General features: G+C 60.9%; 1 protein-coding gene across 2 annotated transcripts; it reads right to left on the bottom strand.

Moving 5' to 3' along the window:
- Positions 1 to 1,388: 1,388 nt before the first annotated feature.
- Positions 1,389 to 24,034, bottom strand: SIN3B (SIN3 transcription regulator family member B). 2 transcript variants are annotated; one of them, XM_075548653.1, is made up of 19 exons: positions 23,906 to 24,034; positions 23,548 to 23,654; positions 21,657 to 21,810; positions 15,934 to 16,134; positions 14,401 to 14,544; positions 12,570 to 12,692; positions 11,878 to 11,967; positions 11,438 to 11,556; positions 9,832 to 10,039; positions 8,530 to 8,646; positions 7,148 to 7,386; positions 6,289 to 6,472; positions 5,377 to 6,022; positions 4,925 to 5,094; positions 3,683 to 3,856; positions 3,429 to 3,521; positions 3,251 to 3,345; positions 2,670 to 2,874; positions 1,389 to 2,563 (listed from the first exon to the last, which is right to left on the bottom strand). In XM_075548653.1, the coding sequence occupies exons 1-19, from the start codon at positions 24,011 to 24,013 to the stop codon at positions 2,333 to 2,335; spliced, it is 3,408 nt and encodes a 1,135-aa protein (XP_075404768.1). In that variant the 5' UTR covers positions 24,014 to 24,034; the 3' UTR covers positions 1,389 to 2,332. The 2 variants fall into 2 exon arrangements, with proteins under 2 accessions (XP_075404768.1, XP_075404771.1); XM_075548656.1 differs by having other exon boundaries at positions 5,434 to 6,022.
- Between the last annotated feature and the right edge of the window lie 529 nt (positions 24,035 to 24,563).

Below are 24,563 nucleotides of genomic sequence, written 5' to 3'. Positions count from 1 at the left end.
CCCACGCTTTGGGCCCCTTGCCTCCTGCTACCCAGCCCCGAGGCCCCGGGCTCGCTGGACGGGGCGGAAGCGCCCTTTGCAGTCTGTCGCTCACCCCGGACTCAAGTGACCCCGCTTTGTCAGCCCCACATGACCGCTTTTGTAAAACCCTTCCATCTGCAGGACCGGTGGTCCAGCGGAGTGCCCCATGTCCTCCCCGAGCCTGCCGCGAGGGGCGCCTCTGGTGGGAGGCAGGCGCGTGTCCGGCAGAGGGTGTCCCCACCCCCTGTTGTATGAGGCTGATGAAAGGAACCAAGCAGCGCGAAGCACGGCACCACTTCTCTGTCAAGTTGCTGTGGCTCAGGGGTCGCGCAGGCTGAGCAGCGGCCTCTGTTCAGGGTCCCTCTGGGCTCGCTCTCTCCAGGGCGGCTGGCAATCTTGGGTCCCTGTGAGGGTCCCTTGCTCTCATGGCCCTGCAGCCCTTTTACCGAGGCGGCTTGGAAACCAGCTCCTCCTGCCACTCAGATGGGTCTCGTCTCTGGGGCACCGTCAGGTCACAGGCCTGGCCCACCTGGGAGAGGGGATCTTGGGGACACATTGGACTGTCACCCACGTCTGCCCCATGAGCCTGGCACCTCCCCTGGTGGCTGCTGTGTCTACATCTCGGTTGAAGTAGAATCGAGGGTGGCTGGAGTCCCAGTCACCCCAAGTCCTGGCTGCCCACCCAGTGGTCTGGGGGGCATGCGATGCCGGAGGCGGAGAGGGCAGGGAAGCACAGGGTGCAGGGTTCTTGGAAGCAGTCGGGGTGAGCTGGGCAGAGGCAGCACAGGGGATGATGCCTGCGATCTCAGGAGTGTCCTGCCCCAAAGGACAGCAACAGGGACAGGTCCCCCAACGGGCACCAACCCAGTGGCAGAGGAGGAGGCAGGGTTGGCCCCTGGCTGGGGGTCACAGGGCAGAACACAGGGGCACAGATGTGGTAGTCTTGGGGGGATGGGCATGTGGAATCTGGTCAGCTACACCCAGGGCTGGTCCCTGGAAACCTGCCCTACTCGGTGCTCAGCAGTCACCCGCCCTTACCCAACAGAGGGACATTTGGGCAAGACCACCTAGGGGAGGGGTGCTGATGGCATTGTGGTTACGCATTGGGCTGTTAAATGCAAGGTTGGCAGTTTGAACCCAACTGGGGCTCCAGGGAGAAATATGGGGCTTTCTACTCCCCTGAATAATCAGTCTCAAACTCCCAGGGGCAGTTCTATCCTGCCCTATGTAGGATGGATGCCATCCCAGAGGCCTGAGGAAACAGAGGCCACCCTACCCCCACTCCCTGCCATAAAGGGAGGGCTGTGTGGGCCCGAGGAGTATACAGACTCATCTGACTTCCTTGCAGAGAATGACTCGCAGAGCTCTGGGCTTTACAGCAATATTTAATTTTTACCTTTAATGTGCAAATAAATAGAAAAGGAAATATACATTCAAAACAGCTGCAAAGGAAGGATGAGCCCGGGGGGAAGGTGTCCAGGAGGGGCAAATGCCCCTCAGAGCATGCAGGGTGGGCACCCCCTCCCACCTGCCCAGGGTGGAGTTGGCAGAGCAGGCCCAGCCGGCAGGAACCCAGACGGCAAACTTCTTCCAGAGAACCATGGGCTCACAACGTGCCCACTGCACTCGGGACACAGGGGCCACCAGACCTCAGGTGGGGACTTGCTGGCCTTGGAACCCTCGGGCCTCCAGTCAAAGGCATTGCAAAGTTCCACAGGAAGCTTCTAGAAATACAAGTCCGCTTCCCGGAACCGCGTTTGGCACAGCTCTGCTGTGGGAGTCTAGAGACTGGGGGCAGAGTGCACGAGCGTGGGGCACTCAGGGAACTGGCCCGCCCCCTTCAGGGTCCGTTCCCCCCTCCCCCCCCCGGGGGGCTTTCCAGGAAGGGGCTGCAGGGCAGGCAGCAGTTGCCACCGATGGCTTTCAGCCCCAGGGCGCCCGCGCTCGGCAGACCGGGAAGAAGACCCGTGCTCCTGTGCATCTTTCAGTAAGACCCACGTTAAGTGCACGGCAGGGGGGTGGGGGGGGGGCGCTAGCTGCACCTCGCCGGCTGGGTCTCCCACGCACAGCAGATGCTTAGCAGGTCGAGCTGCTAGGCCCAGCAGGCCAGCTGCAGGGAGTCGGCGCTGCCCTCCCCACTTTTGGCATCCGTGTGACTGGGCCCCGGCTCAGCCCGCAGTCGCTCTGGGGTCTCCTCCCCTCAGGCAGTCACCCGACACCCCCAGGGTGGGGCCCCCTCTGGTTTGGCACAGTCTGGATCCCTTGCTGGGGCAAGTGGCTGTGGAGACGCCCGGGCGGTGTCCCCAGGCCGTCAGGGCGAGGCGGGGCGCCGGCTGTACTGCACGCGGTAGCGGGTCACGGGAAGCCCGTGCACGCGCACAGTCTCGCACAGCGTCTTGCAGGGCACCAGGTCTTCGTCGTCCTCGCCCATCAGCCAGTCCTGCACCAGGCTGGCTGCCTCCACCGGCACGTGCTCCTCCAGCCAGCGCCCGTGCCATGCCTCGAAGTGCCGGTGGTGCCGCAGCAGCACCAGGGGCTGCACCTGCAGGGGGAGGCGACCAGGTCAGGGCAGCAGGGCACCGGCCCGAAGTGGAGGGGGGTTAGGCGAGAGAAGGCTGGGCAGGGCCCCGGAGGCGCGAGGCGGGCACCTGCTTGGCGCGGCCGAGGGCGCCGCGGCGGTACATGTAGTCCTCCGAGTTGACGATGAAGAGCATCTTGTGGGTGCTGAGCCGGAAGCGGCAGTCCACACTGCAGGCGCTCTCCACGCCCACCAGCCGCTTCCACGAACCCTTGGCGTCGCCCCGCAGGGCCCGCACCTGCGCACACTGCCACCGCCGGAACTTCCGAAGGTTCCTGCAATGGGAGGCACTCAGGGGGGCGGTGCCAGTGCCTCCCAGCTTACCCCCGCCCCCCACCCCCACAACACACGAGGTCTCACCAAGGGAGGGGCAGGGCTGCGGACCTCGCCACCGTAAGACACGTCAAACGCCCAACATCAGGAGTCAAGAAAACGCAAGCAAAGCCCTACTATCGCTCCTGCCCCCAGTCACTGGGACCTCAGCCCCACACCCCCAATGCCCCATGCCTCTGCCCCAGCACACGTTTCTCCCCAGCCCCTTGGCGTCTCCTCTACCCTCTCACCTGTGGGACCCCTGGCACGGAGGCCCCACGGATCCCTTGCTAGCCTGTCCTCCCTCTACTTGCTGTCTCCTGTCCCTCCGGCTCTCACCTCTGCAGGAACACTGGCTTCAGCAGGAAGCCCTCACTCGGCGAGCTGGCAGTCCCCTCCGTGCCCACATACTGCTCCACGTAGCTGGACAGGTGCTGTGGGAGGGAGGTGGGAAGGTGCATGTGACTCCCCGGCCAGGGCTCCGACCCTCCTGGCGGACCCAGTGTGTTGTGCTGACCTGCACCTCCACGGGGTCATCCGTCTGGGCCTCCTCTGTGTCCAGCAGCTCGATGGTCATGATCACCTGCCCTTTGCGCTGGAGGAACATCACCTGGCGGGGCCACCCAAGCCTGCTGAAGCCCCCAGATTGGGCAGCACAAGGGCCCACCCTGTCCTCCTGAGACCACCCAAGGCGGTTATCATCCAGACACGGGGAGCACAGGGTCCCACTGGCTAGGTCCATCCCCACCCTGACCCCTGCTCCCTGCCCACCTTGAAGCAGTTCTCGTCAGCCATGCACCGCTCTGCCCGCCACTGGTAGCTGGTCTCCCGGGCGGCACGCACACATCGTGAGGAGAGGTTGCCGCCGGCGGCCCCGCGCTTCTTCTCGTTCAGGTAGAGCTCCACCACCTTCAGACACACGTCGTCACTAACCAGATGGTGCAGCTGCGGGGCAGAGAGGATACGTCATAACAGCCACAGGGGGCCACAGGGCCACGTAGCCGGCACCCACAGCAGATGGACAAACACAATGTGGCTCGTCCACAAACTGGACCAGAACAGCACCAACAATCCCCTGCCATCCAGGCCACCCAACGTAAGAGCGGTGTAGAACTGCCCTGTGCTGTCAGGTTAGTGAGAGCAGAAAGCCTCATCTTTCAAGAGCAGACTGGCCAGTGGCTGTGAACTGCTGACCTCATGGTAGCTCAACACGCCCCCACTATGCCCCAGGGGTCCCGAAGGAGCAGTCAAACCCCAAACCCAGTTCACGGCCAACAAGTTGATTCCAACTCTCAGCAGCCCTACCGGACAGGACGGAGCTGTCCCTGAGGGTTTGAGAGACCATGACTCTTCATGGGAGCCGGAAACTTCTTCTCCCCCGACCCCCCGTACCCGAGAGAGGCTCCTGGGCCTGAACGGCTGATCTTGAGGTTGGCACTATGCCACCGGGGCCAACAATGGAGTAGTGCTCAGCCACAGAGAGGGGTGAAGCACTGACACTCGGGCCGTGAGGCTTTTTACGAAGGAAGCACGCAGCAGAGGCGAAGGCCTGTCCACTGACTTTAAACACGGAGTCGGCCTGCCACGGGAAGGTGACCGGGGGAAGGTGAAGGAAAGGTTCAGACACAGACAGTGGTGATGCCCAGCGCGTCATTTACACCATGGAATGCTGTGCTTAGCACTCGATCTTAGCCCGAGGCTGAGAGGTGACACTACAGTTTTAAAAAGTCACGGTGTTGGGGGCCGAGCTTCAATGTGGAGGAACCCTGAAACCCCCACATGGAGCGCAAGCGGCATGGCTCATCCAGAACAGACGGATCCAGAGAGAAGGGGAGTCCGAGCTGCTGGGGGTTGGCGGGGGAGGGGAGTGAATGCTAACAACTGGGTCTCATGCTGAGGGCTACTAAGAAAGTTCTGGACCTGAACAGAGGCAGTGGAGGCACCCCACGGCAGTGGTCCTGTGGTTCACGTGAGGTTTGGGAAGGGGCGTGTGGCCACCAGCCGGGCCCGCACCTGGCGCGCGATATTCTGCACCAGCTTGTCCATGGTGAAACCGATGTAGGCGTGGATGGTGAACATCTCTCGCAGCGTGTCCTCGTATTGCGTGGGGTCCATGTTGCCCTCCAGCAGGCTCCGCACCATGTCCAGGAAGGCCGGGTAGTACTCTTCCAGCTCCACCTCACCTGGGAAAGCCATGTCGTCCTTGGTCAGCTGGGGCCAGTGCTCCCCCACCCCCCCTTGGCCGGGCCATCCAGCAGTTGCCCGAGGTGGTGGTGATATGATCAATGACTGGGACCTATGTGGACCAGCCAGGGCCGCCGGCTGGGGGAAAATGACCTGACCAACACCCGGGACACAGTGCCCACCTAGGGCAGCCGGTCTGTCCCCACCCTGAGGATCATGTACCCTCCAGATGCCCCATGATTTGAGCTCAAGGTCAAGTAACCACTTCTGAAGTAAGCTACCCAATGGCCAGGGCCTCCCAGGGGCACCCCGGCCTGCCAGGCCTGGGCCCTGCTCACTGGGCTGCTTCAGCCGCAGCTCCATGGCAGGGTCGCTGCCCCGCTCACGCCGGCCCTCGCACAGCAGCTGCTCGCGCTCCTTCTCGGCCCGGTACTCCAGCAGCTGCTTCTGCGCCTGGCGGTAGAGCCGGAGCAGCCGGGCACACAGCGTCTGGTGCAGGCGCAGGAAGAAGTACCAGTTGTTGTTGGCAAAGAAGAGGCTGTACACATCGTCCAGGGCTGTTGGCTGGGGCCCTGCCGCTGAGCTGTCCCCAGGGGGGCCCTTCTCCTCGGGGGGGCCGCTGGGCGCCCCAGGCCGCTTCCGCTCACCGGGCTCGGCCCCTGGGCCCCGGGCGGCCTCTCGGTCCTCATCAGCTGACTCCTCGGAGGCGCCAGTCTCCAGCGGCTGTGAGAAGAAGAGGCCAGGCACGAACTGGTGCAGCAGCTGTTGGATGGTGGCCTGGTCCTCTTTCTGGATGGCTGGCTGCCGTGCCACGTAGTAGCTGACCAGAGCCGCGGCATCCTCCAGGATCTGCCGGTCCTCATACACGAAGATGAGGTGGGGCTCGCTGGCGGGGGCGCTCCGGCCCTCTGAGTGCTGCTCCTGGTGCTGGGGAGTGGGGTAGGGAGGGCGGTATGAGGCAGGCCAGCAGCCAGTGACCGGCAGGACCCGAGTGCAGCGCCCACAACGGCCACCCACCCAGTCTCTACCTACAGAGACACAGGGAGAGATGGCAGGGGAGCAGGGGACAGGGAGAGAGGAGACAGAAAGTCACCCAGAGAACCTGACAGACAGACACTGAGAGGGATGGCATGCGAGCACGCACGGGGACAGAGCTCTGTGGTCTGCACGGACAGGCAGTCGCTGCGGCCCACCTCGTCGTAGACACTCTCGATCTCGTTGAGCAGGCTCTTGGAGCGCAGGGCTTTGGTGTCATTTTGCTTGAAGTTCACGGCCTGGTGGTCGAGGGACTTGAGGTAGGCCTTCTCGTACTGCTCCCGCCACACCTTGTTGAAGCCGCGCTGTGCCTCCCGCCACTCCTCCTCCTTGGCTTTCAGCCTGCGGGCCAAGGGCTGGGCTCAGCAGGGCCACCCTGGGCATGGGAAGCCCTGACAGTGCCCACCCCACAGGGCCACAGTGGGTGGGGCCTCCTTAGCCCCTCTTACCCCAGTCCTGTGCCGACCACCCCGTGGACCTTGGGGGGCCCTTGGCTGAGCCCTGCGCAAAGCAGGGAAAGAGCCCAGGCGGGCCGTCTGATAAAAAAAAGCAAGCTGGGATGGAGCACAGGGCAGACAGGCTGGCCCGCCGGGGAAGGGGGACATGGCCACGTGCTGCCCTGTGAGAGGCCCAAGAGCCCCCCACAGCATGTGCTGGAGATGGCGAGAGGGATGGATGTTCCGTGCAGACAAGGGCACTTTTAGGTTGGCGACATGATTCTGCTGCTGTAATGGTGGCCAGGGCAGGACAGCACCCGGTGAGCCCGTGAAGTTCAAACACAGAACCATTATCACAATTGCAGGGCGGTAGAAACAAGGTGGGGAGAGAGAGATAGAAAGAGAGGGAGCTGGGTGCCACGTGGGGCTGCTCTGTGCTGGAGAGGAGTGATCTGCCTGTGTGTGCGTGTAAACACACACGAGGAAGGTTCTAGGAGGGCACAGGCAGCTGTTCCTGTCCCGCCCCATCCCCCGTCCTTCCCCCCCTCCCCCGAGTGGACGAGGCCCATGGACAGGCCACCTTTTGAGGACGACGGGCACTGCGGTAGCGGGGTTCTTCTTGAGGCTCTCGATGATCTCGGGGGCCTTGTCGCCGTAGATGCGGTAGATGGCACGCCGCTGGATGACCTCGGAGGCCCCCCCCAGGCAGTCGTCCAGGCGGAACTTGTCTTGGTCCTCGGGGGCCATGCGCGACAGCTTCTTCTGTACGCTCTCCAGCACGCGGATGGTGGCTAGGTTGGTCTCCAGGACGACGTCCAGCTATTGGCAGGAAGCGTCAGCCTTGCAGGGACACAGGGCCGTGGGGCAGGATGGGGAGCAGGGCAGGACCCCAGGCTTTGAGGCGGCATGCAGTGTGGACATGGGAGTGGGGACAGAGCCTGGGGGTGGTGGGGTGGTGGGGCAGGGGTGTACTGAGACCAGCAAGCACTGGCAGGGGAGAGGAGACGGTGGCCTTTAGCCAGACCAAACCTTCCTCCGTGCACACAAGGCCTTGCTGGGTGCACGGTGGGACCTCTGGTAACACAGAGGGCCACACACACACAGGCGCACACGCGCGATCCCATCCTCATACACACAAATGTGTACATACAGGGGCTCCAAAAATTTTGTGGAAAAATTCTCACACCTTTTAAACTCTACCTGACCACAAGCTTGTGAAGCCTCACACGCTTTAATCGGGCTCCCAGAGGAACACCACGTGTACACATGCCCACACCCATGCTTCTCCTCACTCTATCACTTCACACACACGCACGCACACAGGTACACATCACAGCCAGGAGCCATGAGTCAGACACACACACACACACACACACACACACACACACACACAGGAACACATCACAGCCAGGAGCCATGAGTCAGACACACACACACACACACACACACACACACAGGAACACATCACAGTCAGGAGCCATGAGTCAGACACACACACACACACACACACACACACACAGGTACACATCACAGCCAGGAGCCAGACACACACACACACACACACACACACACACATACAGGTACACATCACAGCCAGGAGCCATGAGTCACACACACACACACACACACACACACACACACACACACACACACACAGGTACACATCACAGCCAGGAGCCATGAGTCAGACACACGCACACACACAGGTACACATCACAGCCAGGAGCCATGAGTCAGGCCACTGGATCGGGTCCTGGTTGTGAGGGCACTAGAGTGTGGCAGAAGCCCCCTGGGGGACTGAGGGGGGCCACTTTCTCTCGGGGTTATTTTACAGCTGGCGTGGGAACCTAGAGCCATCTCAGCAGATGTCGGGGCACAGGACGGGCAAGAGCAAGCACCTCAGCGTGGCCTGCTGCTGAGAAACCCCCTTTCTCAGAGGAGACCCCCCCGGCCCCCTCGCACCTCGAAGCGCTCGTCCTCACAGCGGTGTAGCTGCTCCTCGTAGGGTGTCTTCTTGGAGCTGACGAACGTAGAGTCCTCGGACCAGGAGGGGAAGGAGACCCAGGTGTCGTTCAGTACCTGTGCCGGAGAGACGGTGAGCAGCCGAGGCCCCGCCGATCGTACCACCTTCCTGCCTTAATCGGTGTGGCAGACACCCGCACAAGCAAGGTCACCTGACTTTAGGGAAAACCCCTATGTCACATGCCAGTGAAACGAGCTTTCACATAAAGCACACTGGGCTGCTGAAAGGTCGGTGGTTCAAAGCCACCAGCCACTCCGTGGGAGAAAGAGGCTGCCAGCTCATTGGATAGGTTGTTCTGCTCTGTCCTAGAGAGTCACTATGAGTTGGAATTGATTAGAAGGCAGCGGATTATGGCCAAATGGGCACAGTATTTCAAGGGCCAGGGATTGTTCTCTGTAAAGGGCAGATGGGAAGCATTCTAGGCTTTGAGGCCTGCCAGGCTCTGTCCCATCCACTCAGCTCTGCCCTTAGAGCTAGAAGATGGCCGTTGACAACAGATAAAGGGGTGTCACTGCACCCCCAAAGCTTTCTTTACAAACGCAAGTTGGTCATCTGGGTTTGGCCCAGGGCCGTGGTCTGCAGCCCCTGAAGTATACCCTGTACCAAGCAGCATGTCTGAATTCGGCCAGTGTCCCTCGGTCTGGATTCTGCGCAAGCCCCATGAGGGGCTGCAGATGGACTACTGTCATCCACGGAGAGTTCGCTAGGAAATCAGCACCAGGACTTTCTTCCTGGTCTGTACTGCAGCTGCACCTCCACCTCCTCTGACAGAGGGGGGGAAGTGTGCCCAACAGCCACTGGCCCCCCACCCCCTCGGAGCCCGGCTGCGGCGGGGCAGTAGTGCTGTGTGCGGTTCAGACTCACAGCAACCTCATGTGGTGCAGAACAGAAGTGCTGCACCGGACAGGCCCCTTAGGGAGCAGGTCCTCAGAGCGACTCTGGGGAGCCACTGGGGGGTTCAACCTTCAAGTGGTATTAGCTGAGCACCACTGGGCATGGGCACACTCCCACTCTGAACATCAGTCCCTGGTGAAGCTGAGCAGACACACACTGAACACATGAGCACTGCAGGGCGCCGCTCCGAGCTCCCCTGCCCCAGCCATGCCCCGCTCCCTGCCTGGGACAATCTGGGGACAAGCCCACCTTAGACCCCAGGGGCATTTTGGACAGGGGAGGGGTGAGTGGCCCAGAAGCACTCCCTGTCCTCGGGGCACACTTCCCTCAGGCCCGGGCAGCACTACCTCTTTGCATATGGCCGTCCTCCCGCTGCACTTGGGCTGTTGGTAGGTTTTGGGCAGCGCCCGGTAGCTGGACCCAATGCGTTTGCAGGATGCGTAGTCGATCTCCCGACTGATGCCATCCCCGGACCGGTCACTCAAGGGCGGGGCAAACGACAGCTCCTTTACGCCCAGGAAGGACTTGAACTGGGCAAAGAGTTCTGGAAACTTCCTTCAAAGGCAAGGGTCAGCGGTAAGTCAGCACCTCAGGCTTCGGAGAGCAAGGCATCAGGGCAGCTCCTGGGTGAGCTGCCCCCCATGGGCCCAGTGGGGACCCTTCCTCAGTTCCTGTCTCACAGGAAGACCTTGAGAGATGCCACCCAGGTGAGCCAGCTCAGTAAGAGTCAGGGCTCCAGGGGGTCTGCTGGGGTCAGAGGGTGACCTTCTAGGAAAAGAACAGGCAGAATACGAGGCCAGGGGTTAGCAAACAGACCTGGAACTGAATGTCGCCCTCTGTCAATAAAGCTTCCTGAGCACGCACACGCACTGTCTGCTTTCACGTGGCATGAGGCGGTTGTGTGGCCCTCCCAATAGAAACTTGTTACCCCTGCTCTCCATGGCCCAAATCCCGAGGGCCCCCGTCCTGGAATCCCCCAGGAGACAGACTCTCAGTCGGCAGACAGGTCATCAGCAGGCCTGCGGGGACTCGCCGTGCAGCCTGTGACCTGGACCTGCGATTACTAACAGTCAGCCCACAGATAGGGGGGCAGTCTCAGGGCTGTCCTGCCGGGCCCCAGTAAGGCCTCTCCCATATCCATTCGACCCCTCTGCAGTGGGGGCCTGCTTTCATCCTTGGGGGACACTGAGCCTGCTCGGTATACAAAAGCGGTGGAGAAAGTCCCCAACTAGAGTGTCCAGGGACAAACATGGAGAGGGCCCTGAGGGGACCACTGCCGAGCTAGGACATCACCTTCAAAGAGCCAGGAGAGGCCAGGTCCTGACCCCCCGCCCCCAGCTCCTCCCCTCTTTGGTAGGTAGGAGTCCCTGGGTGGTACCCATGACCCAGCTCCTAGCAGCGCCTTGGAGGGCAGGCCTGGCTCCTGGCTGCTTCCAAACCTGATCTTCCTGCCAGCGGGGGCACACTGCTCCTGCTTCTCTCTTGCCCTGCGTGCTTGCCCGTCTCTGGGTCTCTAGCTCCTTAGGCTGCCCAGAGCCAAGGGGGCTCCACCCCCACCTGGCCCTGCTGCAGCCACCTTCCCCTATCGGAGGAAGTCCCGCTCCTCATGGGGATCTGAGCCACCGGGCAGGATTAGGATGCCAACACACCCGGGTCCATTGCCTCGAAGTGGCTGACCGGTGGGTCTCAGCGCAGCGTGGCCGTCACTGGTCACACACAGGGTCACACGCGGCTGTGCTTTGGGAAGTGGGTTGCCAGGCCTTTCTCTCAAGTGCCTCTGAATTTCCAGCTTCCCCGGCAGGGGGCCAAGCACGGTCACTGCACCTCCTAGGGGCTTCAACTCCGAGGGCTGGAGGGGGGCATCCTGCATCGCTTCTCATGACAGCACTTCAACTACAACGCTCTCATACAAATGCCCCAAAGTCCCGCCCAGTCCCGCCAGCAGGGCCTCACCCCAGGAACGGGCTGACCAGCTGCAGGAGCTCGGCGCCCGACACCAGCTCCTGGTTGAAGAGTGCGATGCAGCGGAGGAAATTCTCGTAGACCTCCTGGCTCTTCAGGACGCGGCGCACCTGCAGGAGCACAACTCAGAGCCTGTCCGGCAAACCACCACCCCTGCACCTCCTGAGCCCCCGCCCCCCTGTGGCCAGCTGTGGTCTGAGGCACGGCTGGGTGTGCTCGTCTTCCTGCCCACTGACCACTTGGGCAGTGGGGGGGGGGGGGAGTGTGAAACGTCCCTGCAGATACAGATGGTCCCCAGGCCTGCCCGGACTCCTGCTTCATGCTGCTCCCTTGCCCCCCAGCTTCTGCACTGCACTCCATGTGGCTGCCCGGCCTGGGCAGGGTGAGGGCATCACCCTGTCCTCAAGATGGGCCCCAGGACAGGTCCTCACCTTGTCGAAGAAGGAGAACTCCTGCAGGGTGCCGTACTTGCCCACGGCCGCGACCGACAGGTCCTTGGTCCCACGGAGCTTCATCTTCTTCTGCGATGAGAACCGGAGTCGCCCTCTGCTCCCCTGGCACTCCTGTGCCAACCAGGTGCACACCCAGCACGGCAGCCAGGGCCCTATAGGTGGCCTGGTCCCAGCACCACCAGGGGATGTGCTTCAAGGGGCCCCCCAGTGACTGTGCAGTGACCCTCACTTTATAGACTGGACACTGGGCCTCAGTATGAGGGATGGGACTCTGGAGACTGCAGTGCCCCAGCCCAGCCCCAACCTGTAGGATGGTGGCCCAAAGCCCAGTGGATGCTCACCTGACCCCTCAAGTCCACTACCCCCACCCCGTCCCCTGTTCTGGTGCTGACACGCAGCCTCCTCTCCTCTGGCCTTCTCCGGTTTCTGTCCTCGCCTCTGGATATGGTGGTCCCTGCAGGGTGAGGGACTGATGTGCTGACACTGGGCCCAAGCACATGGCAGTCTTGCCCTTCTCCTCTCATGCCACCGTCTCATGAGGGAGGGGAATGAGTGGCGGCTTAGCTGGGGAACCTGAGGCCAGGCCAGAGAGGCTTCCAGTGAGGTCTATAGCAGCGGAGGAGGGGCAGCAGGGGTCTGTGTCTGCGCTCAATGGATGTCTGTCTGCCTACCTTGGCTGGCCCAGACACGGGGCGGAGCAGTGAGGGCCGGGCACGCTTCTTGCTGTGTTCTGGAATCTTCTCTGGCTCACCCTTTGGGGTGCTGTTCATGCTGCAGGGCCCATTTCCTGTGAACTGATCACAGATAAGGGCTCAGCGGCCAGGACTCTCCGGAGCGTGCGGAGCTCCAGGTCCTGGTGGAGTGGGACAGGTGAGTGAGCACGCCGAGAAGGGGAAACACAGCCCGTGTGCTCCTCAAAAGAGACGCGAGATTCTGACTTCCAGACCCTGGTCCGTTGTTAGAAAAGACCGATCTCCAGAAAAGGGCTTCACGGCTAGTCAAGGAAGGTCTGTGGAAATGCGGGGCGACCCCACAGCCAGGCCAAGGGGCCGAAAGACACCAACAGTTCTGAGGATGACGCAGGTCAAATCCCACAGCTCAGGCCACACTCCCTCCACAGGGAGGGAGCCCCCTCCCCAAGATCGGAAAAAGGTGGGGCCTGCCTCTTACCACCGCGACCCACCATCACCTGGAAGTGCCAGCCAGCAGGCAGAGAGAATGGCAGACAGGTGACTCTCTTTTTGCACATGGCACGGCCTTAGATTTAGAAAGCCCTGAAACCCTGGCGTTGTGAAGGAGTTCGTCTTGCTCGATCCACGACCCATGCTCGTGGCGGCGGCAATCAAGATCAAATGATGCACTGCGCGGAGTACATCTGCTGCCCAGGATCCCCTTAGTGTTGAGGAGCGAGCATGTCATGTTGAGGACTAAGATGCGCCTGACCCAAGCCACGGTACTTTCCACTGCCTCCTACGGCATTGCGGCTTATGACCTTCCTTAAGAGACTCCCATCGGGACAATGCCCACAGTCCCTGTGGGCCTCCGAGACCGTCGCCGTTTACCGGAGTTAAAAGCCCAGTTTTCTCCCGTGGAGCTGCTGGTGGTTTGAAATGCTGGCCACACAATGACTTCAGCCTAACGTGTGTGTAACCTCTACACCCCCAGGGCTCCTACCACCTCCTTAACACACCTCTAACCACTGATTTTGTCTCGCCTGTCAGTGTAGGGACAGAACCCAAAGGAGTGAAATAGAGACCATTTACTATGACATGTCAAGAGTTTAAAAATCGAATCCATGTCACTGAACGGCATGTGTCAAAATTGTTAAAAGAACGTGTAATGACCAAATACAATGTAAAGGGACCCGGCAGTGGAACAAGGCTCCCGTTAGGGTGTGGATGAACCCCGTGCCCTGAAGTCAAGTGAGAGGCCAGCACAGGGCAATGCCCCGGGGCGGAGCAGGGCTTCCCAGAGACAGGATTGAGACCTGAGGCTGGGGCCAGGGTAGGGATGAGTGGTGTGCGCAGTGACTGCTAACAGTATTGGGAGAAGGGTCTCCTTTGGAGCTGAGGAGAACATTCTGGAACAACTGGTACCCACACAACACTATGAGTTCCTTTAAGACCAAAATGTGTTCACTTCAAAACGGCTAATTTTATGTTACATAAAAACTTTAAAACCCCAAGTTCCCAGGAAAGGAAAGACCAGGGGAGTGGGGCGGGCAGTTGGGGCCCTAAGGAGGTGGGGTGAGGGTGGGAATACACGGGAGCAGTGCCCCTGATCAGGCCCTTCTCACCCACCTCACAGCTCCCCGCACCGACCCCACCGACCCCTGCAGCCCCACCTGCTGGAGCCCTGGTCTGACCGCCCTCCTGTACCTCCTAGCCTTGGTCAAAGGTTACTTCCAAGTTGGGGGTCTCAGGGCTCTGAAGGCCTGGCCTTCCTGCTGCAGGGCAGTCAGCTCAGGGAGCTGTTGGCCTGGGGGCCAGGCCCCACACTCACCAGGGACCGCTTTGCCTCAGGCAGGAACTGGCCAAATTCGGAGAGCAGGTCCTCCTGGCCCCGGAAGAGGTTGGCCACCTCGGTGAAAACCTCCTCCTCGGACATGCCTCGCAACGGCCGGCCTTTCGTGCTCAGCTGCTCCTTCTGCGCGGTGGGAGGGGACACAAGGTCAGCACAGGACGGCAGAGCACAGAGGGTCCCCCTGTGCCCACGGTTCCCCTCAAAGCACCTGGGCCTCAAGGCCTGGCCACAATCCCGGGCTGCTGTGTCTGACTCTGCTCCCAGCATGCCTAAGGGCTCACACATGAGCACAGGGCCGTGCAGCGTGGGGCCCCTTAAGCAGCTGTACAGGTGGGTAGCACTTTCCGCTGGTGCCGGGGTCCCCGGGGCATCCAGGGCGAAATGAGGACAATTGCAGCGGGACCTGGCGCAGTGACAGTGCACCAGGCAGCTGCTGACGCCGTCTGGGTCAGTGTGCCAGCCAGCAAGTGATGGAGCTGGGGTCAGGGTGGAGGAGGCCTGGCCAGTTCCTTATTTCACATCCCAGGGCTGCCCAGTGCAGCCTCAGAGGATGAATGACGAGCCAGGGTTGAAATCCTACTGGTACCACTGAACTCCTCTCTCTCTCAACTCACTGTAACAGAGCGGCCGCCGACATGCAGGGCCCCTCCAAGACAGCCCAGAACAGCCCTTGTGGGTTTCTGAAACGGACTCTTCCAGGAGTAACCGCCTCATCTTTCTCCCGCTGAGCTGCTGGTGGTTTCGAACTGCCGACCATCTGGATCGCAGCCCAACACGCAACCAAAACACCACCAGCATCCCTGACGTTGGGGGGTGAGGGTGGGGGAGAGATCAGTTGTCCTCCAAGGAGGCGCAGCCTCGCCGTGGGGAGCATACACATGCTCGTCAACCAGTGTGCAGACTAGAGCCAGCGCCCGCAGTTGCAATGGCTGGTTTCTCCAGAAGGAGACTGCCAGGCCTTTCTTACAAGGCACTTCTGGGAAAGCTCCACCCTCCACCCTTTTGGTAACGTGCGGCCAGTGCTACTGTGCATGGTGACCACACTAGTCCCTGCCGGGGTGATGGCATTCCAGGAGCTGTCCACGTTAGACATGAGACACAGCGGTGGCTGGGTGGGAGAACCCCGAACCACACAGGAGACCTAGGCTTCACTCCCAGAAAACATGCCCCAGGCATGGGGCTCAGCGGCTCTTAGGATGCTGAACAGGTTTCAAGGGAGCTTCCAGATTGAGAAGAACTAGGAAAGAAGGCCTGGCCACCAACTTCTGAAAATTAGCCCAGGAAGACTGTATGGAACACAATGGTCCGACGGTCCAAGGTCAATTACAGGGAGAGAGCAGGACAGGACAGAGCTTCACTCGATGGCCAACAGTGACGCCAGGGACAGCGCTCCCTCCTCCTGCGCTCTAATACAGAGCTCCTCCGGGACACGAGGGGACTTCACACAACCCCCCCGAGTCAGGACTAGGCAATCTGGACGCGTTTGGTGCCCCTGGCACCAGCAGCTCCCACCTGGTACGTGTGCAGGATCTCCAGGAACGAGCGGTAGATCTCCGGGTGGTCCAGGAAACGGGTCTTGATCTTGTTCACGTAGCTGATGGCGTTGTTGAACTCCACGGAGTCCGACTCCAGGGGCACCTGGGGCTTGTCCTCCTTGTACAGCACTTGCTGCCTGAAGGAGTCCGAGCAGTCACTGTGGTTGTGCGAGTTCTCCTGGGAGGAAAGAGACAGGTCACGGGCGGACCAGGGACACTGGGGACAGATGGGAAAACTGCCACCGGATGAGAACAGAGAAGAGCTTGTCCTGGACAGCCAGGGCTCAGGAGCTGCTTCTGGGGCCTGAAGAGCACTGGGAGCACACACAACTGCCCCCTCCCCCAGCACTCTGAGTCCCTGCGCACCCCTGGGAAGCAAGCACCTCTCAGCGCCCCCAACAGCTCCTTCCTCAGCGACGGAAAGCAAAGGAGGGGGACTGAGTAACTAATGAGGTACTTCCAAAGCCCAGCACTCACTGTTTGAGATGCCAGCTCAGAGGCTGGTTTGTGGGTGGGCAAGCCCCTGCTCCCAGCAGAGCTGGGAGGGGCTGAGCTCAGTTCCAATGATGGTAGCCCCTGGGTGGTATAACGGGGAGCACACTCAGCTGTGGAAAGGCGTGATGGCCTCCTCCCTCAACTAGTCACTGACCACCTAAGGGGCGCACCTGTACTGATACACACGGGGTCGCCCCACCCTGGATGGATGCACCGCAACTGGTTTGCTATACAATGGTGATGGGGGGTGGGAGGTTCAACCCATCATCCAGCTGCCTGGAACCGCAAGGGTTCGAAAGACATGGGGCTTTTGAGTGCTGACCCTGCCCACTGGGAAGAGGTGGTCATCTTAAAGGACAGCAGAAGTCAGCCACTTGAGCACCCAGGACGGTCCTCTGCCTGTGCACTGTCCTGTCAGTCAATTCTGATGCCCGGGGCCCCAGGAGAGCAGAGCAGAACTCCTCCGTGAGCTTTCAGGGCTGTGGCCTCTCAGAAGTAGATGGCCGGGCCTTTCTTCCAGCGCACCTTGTTTGTGAAGCACGTGTAGCACCCAAATACTCCCTCTGCTCACCACTAATAAAAACGGAACAAGTGCCCTTTCCTGTGCACTGGGAGTTCCAACTCCAGCCAGGGCAGGACCACAGACGGCCCTGCAGCTCTCTGACCTGAAACAGTGGTCACCAGTCTCCCCCGACAGGTTACAGACTGTACTGTCCCCAGTGCCCAGTCCCCAGCATCCGGGCCCCTCCCAGCTTAGCCCTGCTCAAGGCCACTGTCTCCGTGAGCCTTCCGGGACGTCCTGTGTCAAAGCGCATGATCTGCCCTCCCCGCCTCTGCACTTGGGAGGGAGGCCCTTTACTGGTGCATCTGCTGCCTGCCCCCACTCCACGAGAAGGTGAGCCAGCGGTCTGCCAGTGGGCCTGCGCTGCGCGATTTGCGGCCCGGCCCCACCCAGATGCCAGCCTGTGATGCGGGGCTCCATGCCAACTGGCTGTCTGGGTGCTTTTTGAGGCCCCTCTGAACAGTCTGACCCACAGAGGTAGAGAGACAGAGACCCCAGCAACCGAAACCCCCCTGCCATTTCTCCTCAGTGGGGTCCACCCTAGACTTGGGGGGCTACTCTTGCTGATGCCCTGCTGAGCACCTCAGGTCCCTGGGGCTGTGACCTGAAGTTCACATGTCTGGGGGGGGGGGGCGCTAACAAAAGGAGGTCCCTATTAGTGCTGCATCTTGGCTGGGCTGTTCCCTCTGGGGGCCGCCCCTCCCCACATCTGGTGGCAGTCCTGGTGTCCTTTCAACCTGCATCCCGTTGTGCTGTCTTCCCCGGGTGACTACTGTGACTGCAGTCTCCCTAGCACACCACCTCTCCAAGGGCAAGGGCTAGGCCCCGCCCCATTCCAGGTTGACAGCACTCGGATGACTCAGGCCCACCTGGCACGGTCACCTTCACAGGTGCAGGGGGCTAGGCTGTAGATGAGTGTTTTGGTCTCCCCATGACACGGAGCCTCTAGGGGGTCTGCATTTCAGTGCCCTGGAGTGGTGGGGGTGCCTTAGCATCACAAGTACGCCAGTGACAAACCAGAAAAGACCCCCCCATGCCACCCTAGCCGGACAGTTGCCCACTCAATCCCCAAGGGAACAGCCCAGCTGTGATCCAGCGCCAAGAGACAAGCACTTCCTGTTCTTAGACGGGCGCTTCCACCCCACCCCACCCCACCCTCCCTCAGGGTGGCTTCAGTTCACACACAGCCCGGGGGCTGAGACCTGAAGCAAGGGGGTCAGCAAGATTGGCCCCCACTCCAGTCCAAGGTGCACCCCCGGGTGAAGAGAAATGGCAGGGGGGTTATGGCTGCTTTGGGGGGGGGACTCAGTCTTTCTGCTCCACCCACCCTTCTCTGAAATAGGCAGAGTGCAGCAGGTGCTCAGAACTACGGACACCAGACAACTCCATTCAGACCCGCCTGTCCACCAGCAGGGCGGCCCACGTGTGGCTGAGGCAGTGGAGACCCAGCCACCTTGTCCCTAGGGGGGGACCAACAAGCCCGACACCCGCCTGGAGCAGCGCCCGGGGCTTCCTCACACTCGCACGGCACAGCTGGACAGAGTGGTCCCCTCCTGGCAGCCCACTGGAGAGCCAGGAGCACGGGACCCCAACATGACTGCGCAGCCCTCACAGGGCCACGGGTCAGCAGCCCAGGGTGGGTGACACACACGACATGGCCGGCCAGGCAGTGGATGCACTTTGAACCCTGATGCTCAGTGCGAGAATCCGGTCACAAAGGGACACTGAGCCCACCTACACACGGCACGGCGCGTGGGCACATGATGAGTCCTAAGCCAAGCTGCCAAGAGCAAGGCCTGAGAGGAGGGGTCAGGGGGCGGCCCTAGGGAAGGGCGCACTGGCCCTTCACAAAGGCCGCCAAAGTGGACGGGGTCCTTCTTGTCTCGGGGACAAGCTGTGTTTTCATGGATCCACTGGAAACGCTATGCCCCACATCTGGCCAGCACTGACCTGTGGGCTGTCATTTGCCAAACCCTCCCTAAACTTTCCACCCCAGCTCACCTTTCTCCTCTCTCATTGCACCCCCTCACCACCGCTGCCCACCCCTTGCCGACCACTCAGGACCTCCCTGGGCTCCCTACCGCCTGCCTCACAGCCCCTAGCCCTCTGGCCCTCCCCCGTCCTCTGCAGCACACCTGCCCTTGGCACCCCTGAGGCCATTCAGAGCCGGCCCCTAAGCTCCCACATGCCTTTCCAATTTGCTCACCTGGTCCCCAGCCGAGTGCCCACCTGGCTCAATGGAGCCTGGCACCCCTGCTCAACGGAAGTTTCTATCAGGGACTTTAGGGGGCACCAGTCACCCCGTCCAGACCATCACTACTGACTGCAGTGTCTTCTCCCGAGCCCACTCTGGGTCCCTGTGCCCAGTGCCTCCGTCAGCAGGCCGGGCTGCAGAAGCTCTAGGCCTGGGAGAGCAATTGGTCTTTTATGGCAAATGAGATGCTGCCGGGGCTATATGCCACCAAGTGAATTCTGAGGCCCAGCCATCCCAGGGACAAAACAGAAATGTCTTACAGGGCGTTCTGGGCTGTCATCAATCTGAAAGCACAGGGCCAGGCCATTTCTCACCTCTCAGTGCATGGTCCTCCAAGGCCAGCTTAAATGCCTCTTTGGGTTTCCAACTGCTTACAGGTACAGAAAGCCTCACCTTTCTTGTAAGGAGTGGTTTGTGGGCTCCAAGTGCTGACCTTACAGCTAGCACCCCAACTTGTAACCCACAATCCCACCAGGCTGGTGATGCCATCTGGGCTCCGGTCTAGTCACCCAGTTCCTCCGTGCCCTGAAGTTCCCCTTCCCCTAGGATTAGCGCAAACAACACACGCCACAAACCCAGACCCAGCTCGCCGCCCTAGGCAGCAATGCTGTCGGGCAGAGTAGAACTGCCTGTGAGCTTAAGGAAGTCTCATCCTTGTCCCTCAGAGGCGCTGCTGGGTTTGAACTGCTGATCTTGTTTGAGGTTAGCAGCCCAACCTGTAACCCACTCGGCCACTGGGCTAACCCGTTGCTGGTCTATGCACTACAGACGAGTTAGCATCTCGATGGAAGCAGATTACCAGGCCTCCTTCCTGGTGCCTCAGGGCAGGCGCCGACTGCTCGCCTGTATTAGGTTGCCAGAGGTGGCAAGCAGGCTAGTAAACATCAGTTGTGGAAAAAGTGCCGTGGAGGGGCCTCCTTTGATGGAGGGGGTCTCCCAGTGATCTCCAAGTTGGGTGTGGGGGCAAGCAGGGGGCAGGCTTTAGGACTGTTCTTAATCTGTGCGTCACAACCCCTTTGGGGGTTGAACGACCCTTTCACAGGGGTCGCCCGATTCATAACAGTAGCAAAATTCCAGTGATGAAGTAGCAATGAAAATAATAATATGGTTGGAAGGGGGTCAGCACAGCATGAGGAACTGTATGAAAGGGTCACGGCGTGAGGAAGGTTGAGAATCACCGCTTTAGGGATCAGCAAGCAAAGGGTCAGAGGCAGGTGCTGTGGGAGTGGCTGGCCTCCCTCTTTGGGGCAGCCAGTGCCTTGTCTCCCCTTGAGGAAAGGTCTGCCATCAGCACGGGGCCCCTCAAAGCCCAGGGCTCATCTCCACGTTCAAAAGGAACTGGAAGCAGCTGGGGGCTGGCTGCAAGGAGCCTCCATATCCCGCCTACACCCCTGGGCCCAGACGTGGGGCAACTGGATCAGGGCTCATCTGCAGAAGCAGCAGGACATGAGGGCTGGTCCGGGTCGGGCAGTGCGGCAGCAAAGCCCAAGGAGCCCTGCTGGGGTCAACAGTGACCAGCTTCACTGCTCACCTGAAGGGCGAGCGGTCTGAACTCACTCAGCCTCCCCGCAGAAGAGAGGCCTAGCAATCTGCTTCTGTGCCGATGACAGCTGAGACAGTCCCCAGGGTGACCATGGGTCACAACAGGGAGAGGAGAGCAGCATGGCGAGGCGCTGACAGGAAGGGGCAAAGTGGCAGCGGAGGGAAAGGAAGCAGCTGCCTGAAGCCAAAGAAGGGTGGTGACCACAAAACGCGAGCCTGAGCGGGGCGGCTGTGAAACGTCACCACGAAAACAGCTCTGTGTACCCTCATCTCGCCCACAATGGCTCAGACACAAACGGGGGGCTGCCTGCAACACCCTCAGGGAGAGCCCCCGCCCAGATCTTTGCCAACGCCGATGTCACTGTCACTGTTGACATATGTGTAAAGATTCAGGGAACGCCCGGGCTGGCTCTCGGCCGACAGCCACCATGGACACGCACTGACCCCGAGGGTTTCTAAGCCTCTAGAAGGCTCTATAGCAGCGCGCTGGCACACCTTTCTCCCGAGAAGCAGCCAATGGGCTTGAACCTCGGTTCTCTCAGCTACCAGAGCTTTCAGATGACACGTTTGCTGATTCCTTGTGTTCCCTGTGTACAATTTGGTGGCACCGATTCCACCAGTCCTGTTAGGCAACCATGACCACGACCCACTGCGGATTTTCTAAATCCACACAGACAGAACCCCGCTTCCCCGACTGGCAGGCTGTGATCTAGTCTGGTTTGTGGCAGAAACAGTGAACGGCCTGCCTGGAAGGCTGCAGGATGCAACACATCCCTCCCAGGTCCCGGGACCCGCGCAGGAACACCCAGGAACTGAACCTGGGGGGTGGGGGGTGGACAGGGCCTACCTGGCTGGTCAGCGGCGACTGTATGTTCAGCTTGCCATTCTTAGGGATGTCTATCCTGTACCCAAGGGGGAGGAACGCGTTGAATCCAACGATGAGGTCCGGGTGCTCGTGAAACAGCTGGGACACGCGTCTAATGACTCCAGGGGTATCGATGCTACAACAAAGTGGGACGCAGTGGGCAGGAGGGTCTTGGGGAACAAAGCAGAAGCAAAGTGTACTTTCCAGTCTCTGGACAGGGTCACCTAATGCAGCCGCTGACTGGCAACAGGCGACCTAACATGGACTCCTCTGGGCCAGTGTCAATTTCCAGAGTGGCCAGGAAGGCGGCCCAGAAGTACACTGGCTAAGCACTCAGCTATTAACCAAAAGGTTGATGGTTATCGCCCACCCAGTGGTTCTTTAGAAGGGAGGCCTGGCAATCCCCCACTGCAGAGACACAGGTAAGCAAACTCAGCATCCGGTTTTCTACGTTGGCTGTTCTACTATCACATGGGACCACAAAGAGAATCGGAATCAACTGGACAACATCAGACAACCACCATTGCCCCGAGCCTCGGGGTCTGGGCTCCCTGGACCCTCCTGCTGAGAACTGCTCGACATTTACCCAGCCGGGCTCCCCAAAAGCTCTAGGAACCTGTGCCAGGTACGAGAGATATCAACCCCCCAAACTCAAAGTTGTCATTGAGCTGAAGTCAATTCATGGCAACCGCCTTGTGTGTCAGAATAGAACTGTGCTCCAGAGGGCACCTCAATATAAGTCGATCACCAGGCCTGTCTTCTGAGGCGCCCCTCAACCTCCAACCTTTGGTTACTGAATGAGGGTGTAACTGTCAGTGCCACCTAGCAATTCCTGAAAATGTCAGAAGCTTAGACTGCAAGCACTGCACTTCCCTCCCCCCCGCCCCCCGCAAGTGGCAGGAGGCCCACCCTCTCCAAGCAATGCATTAACCTAGGACCAACCAGGACATGGGTTTTGATCTAAGGAGCGGATAGCAAGGTGTCCATGCCAAAGATCATGCAAACATGAGGGCTGAGTGAGTGCGTGTGTGTCCTCCTTCATCACTGTGTCCCCAGCACGGGCTGATAGTAAGGAATACTTGTGGGTGGAAGCCAGGTCCCCTCCTCCCCACCAAAATCACCCCCAAACTTGCTGTTAAGTCAAGGCCGACACGTGGGACTGTGCACCGACGCTAGTACTCCTTATGGAAGCAGACGGCAGGCCTTTCTTCCCTGTGGGTGCCCTGTGGGTTCCAACCACCCTCACCCCACCCCCTCTAGGTTAGTAGTCAAATGCAGACCGTTTGTGACACCCAGGGACCTTCGAGAGCAAGCCAGCTCGGCCACCTCCTGAGAGGGGTCGGCCGGCGTCAAGCAGGAATTTATTTCACGGTTGGAGGTGTCCGTGCTCCATGTCCGCCCTACAAAACTAGGGGAAAGTCTTCCAACACTTGCTGTGTCACTCAGTCCCTCCTCGCTCAACACTGCAGACACAAGGGAGGCCCGTCGACTGGGATGCACAATTTCAGGGGGAGGGGCACCCAGACAACTCAGTCATCAATATTAATCAAGCCTGAGGAAAAACTTTCCTGAAAAGCCGCACTTTGGAGCAAGGCAGGCCCGACCCTGCACCTGCCCTCCGTCATCTCTCAGGCCGGAGCCCCTCATCTCCCGCCCACCAGCTGGCTTCCGAGACTCCCACCGCCCCTCCACAAGGCTGCTCCAACCCCATTCCCAGTTTGCAGTCCGCGAAGAAACGGTGGCTTCGGGAGTTCAACGGCCCTCGCAAGGTCACCTGGCTGAGGGGCTGCGGACGAGCCGGGGTCTCGCACCCCAGCAGCCCCCGATTCGGCTCCGGGGCGGCCCCCGGGGTGGGGAGGGGTCCCGCGGGTACCTCTGGCTTTTGAACTCCTTCATGATCTCCAGAAAGCCGTTGTAGGTGGCAGGGTCACTGCCGAAGCGGATTTTCACCTGGTCCAGGTAGGTGAGGGCGTCCTCCACCTGCCAGGGAGGGGAGGGTCCCGGGGGGCCAGGGTCAGAGGAGGAAGGGGACCGACGCTGGGGGTCCCTGTCGGGCACCCTGCGCGGGGCCGAGGTGAGAGGCAAGGGGGTCTTGGGTGCGGGGGCTCCGGGGGTGAAGCGGAGTCGGGGCGGGGGCCCGGGCCGGGCGGGGCCCTGGTGAGGGGGAGCCGGCCTGCGGGGGCCGGAGACACGGGGTCCCGAGGGCGGGCGGGCGGGCGGGCGCCACTCACGTGCACCGGCAGCTTCTCGTGGCCTGCGGAGCTCGAGCGGCCCCAGCGGGCGCCACTCAGCCCCCGGCCCGCGGGGGGGCCGCCGCCGCCGCCGCCAGCGTGCGCCATGTTGGAAGTCAGAGCCGCGGCCCGCCCCGCCCCCTCCCCCGGACCAGCCCCGGCCGCGCATGCGTGGCCCCGCCCCGGGGCGTGAACGCGTGACGTCAGGACTAAGGGGGCCGGGGGTGGGGCGAGGCTGGGGCTCTCCGCGGGGCGGCGTCTCGGTTAATCCCTCCGCTGGCCGTCGGGTGGGCGGCTGTTCGAAACCCCCCGCTGCTCGGTGGGAGAACGGTGGGGCTTTCGACGCCCTTGAAGGGCGTTTGCGGCTCGGAAACCCTGCTGTGTAGACGCGGACCTTGACCCGCTGGCAGGGAGTTTGGGTGAACCGAGACCCCACCCTCTGCTTTTGCCCTCAGCAGGGGTTTGGAATGCTCAGATGGAAGCGGCTGCAAGACAATCGTGGAAGTGTTCGGTAGCCTCTCATTCCAGTTCCCACCACCTGGTCAAGCCCTTCGTAGGGCACGCAATGAAGAAGAGTATTTTGTGACGCGGGGACATTGTGGGATGCCAAGCCTGTTCGTTTATCCTCCGCCCGTGGCGGGAAGAGCAGAGCTGAGCA

This window comes from Tenrec ecaudatus, chromosome 1 (assembly GCF_050624435.1).
Source record: "Tenrec ecaudatus isolate mTenEca1 chromosome 1, mTenEca1.hap1, whole genome shotgun sequence".
In the NCBI taxonomy this organism is placed as follows: domain Eukaryota; kingdom Metazoa; phylum Chordata; class Mammalia; order Afrosoricida; family Tenrecidae; genus Tenrec; species Tenrec ecaudatus.
The sequence above is the reverse complement of the archived record's forward strand: the minus strand, read 5'-3'. Positions and strand labels throughout refer to the sequence as shown.

Coding starts and splice junctions, on each gene's coding strand:
- SIN3B (XM_075548653.1), bottom strand. CDS start 24,013: ATGGCGCACGCTGGCGGCGGCGGCGGCGGCCCCCCCGCGGGCCGGGGG. Junction 23,655..23,905: donor ACGAGAAGCTGCCGGTGCAC/GTGAGTGGCGCC, acceptor CCTCCCTGGCAG/GTGGAGGACGCCCTCACCTA. Junction 21,811..23,547: donor AAGGAGTTCAAAAGCCAGAG/GTACCCGCGGGA, acceptor ACTTTGTTGTAG/CATCGATACCCCTGGAGTCA.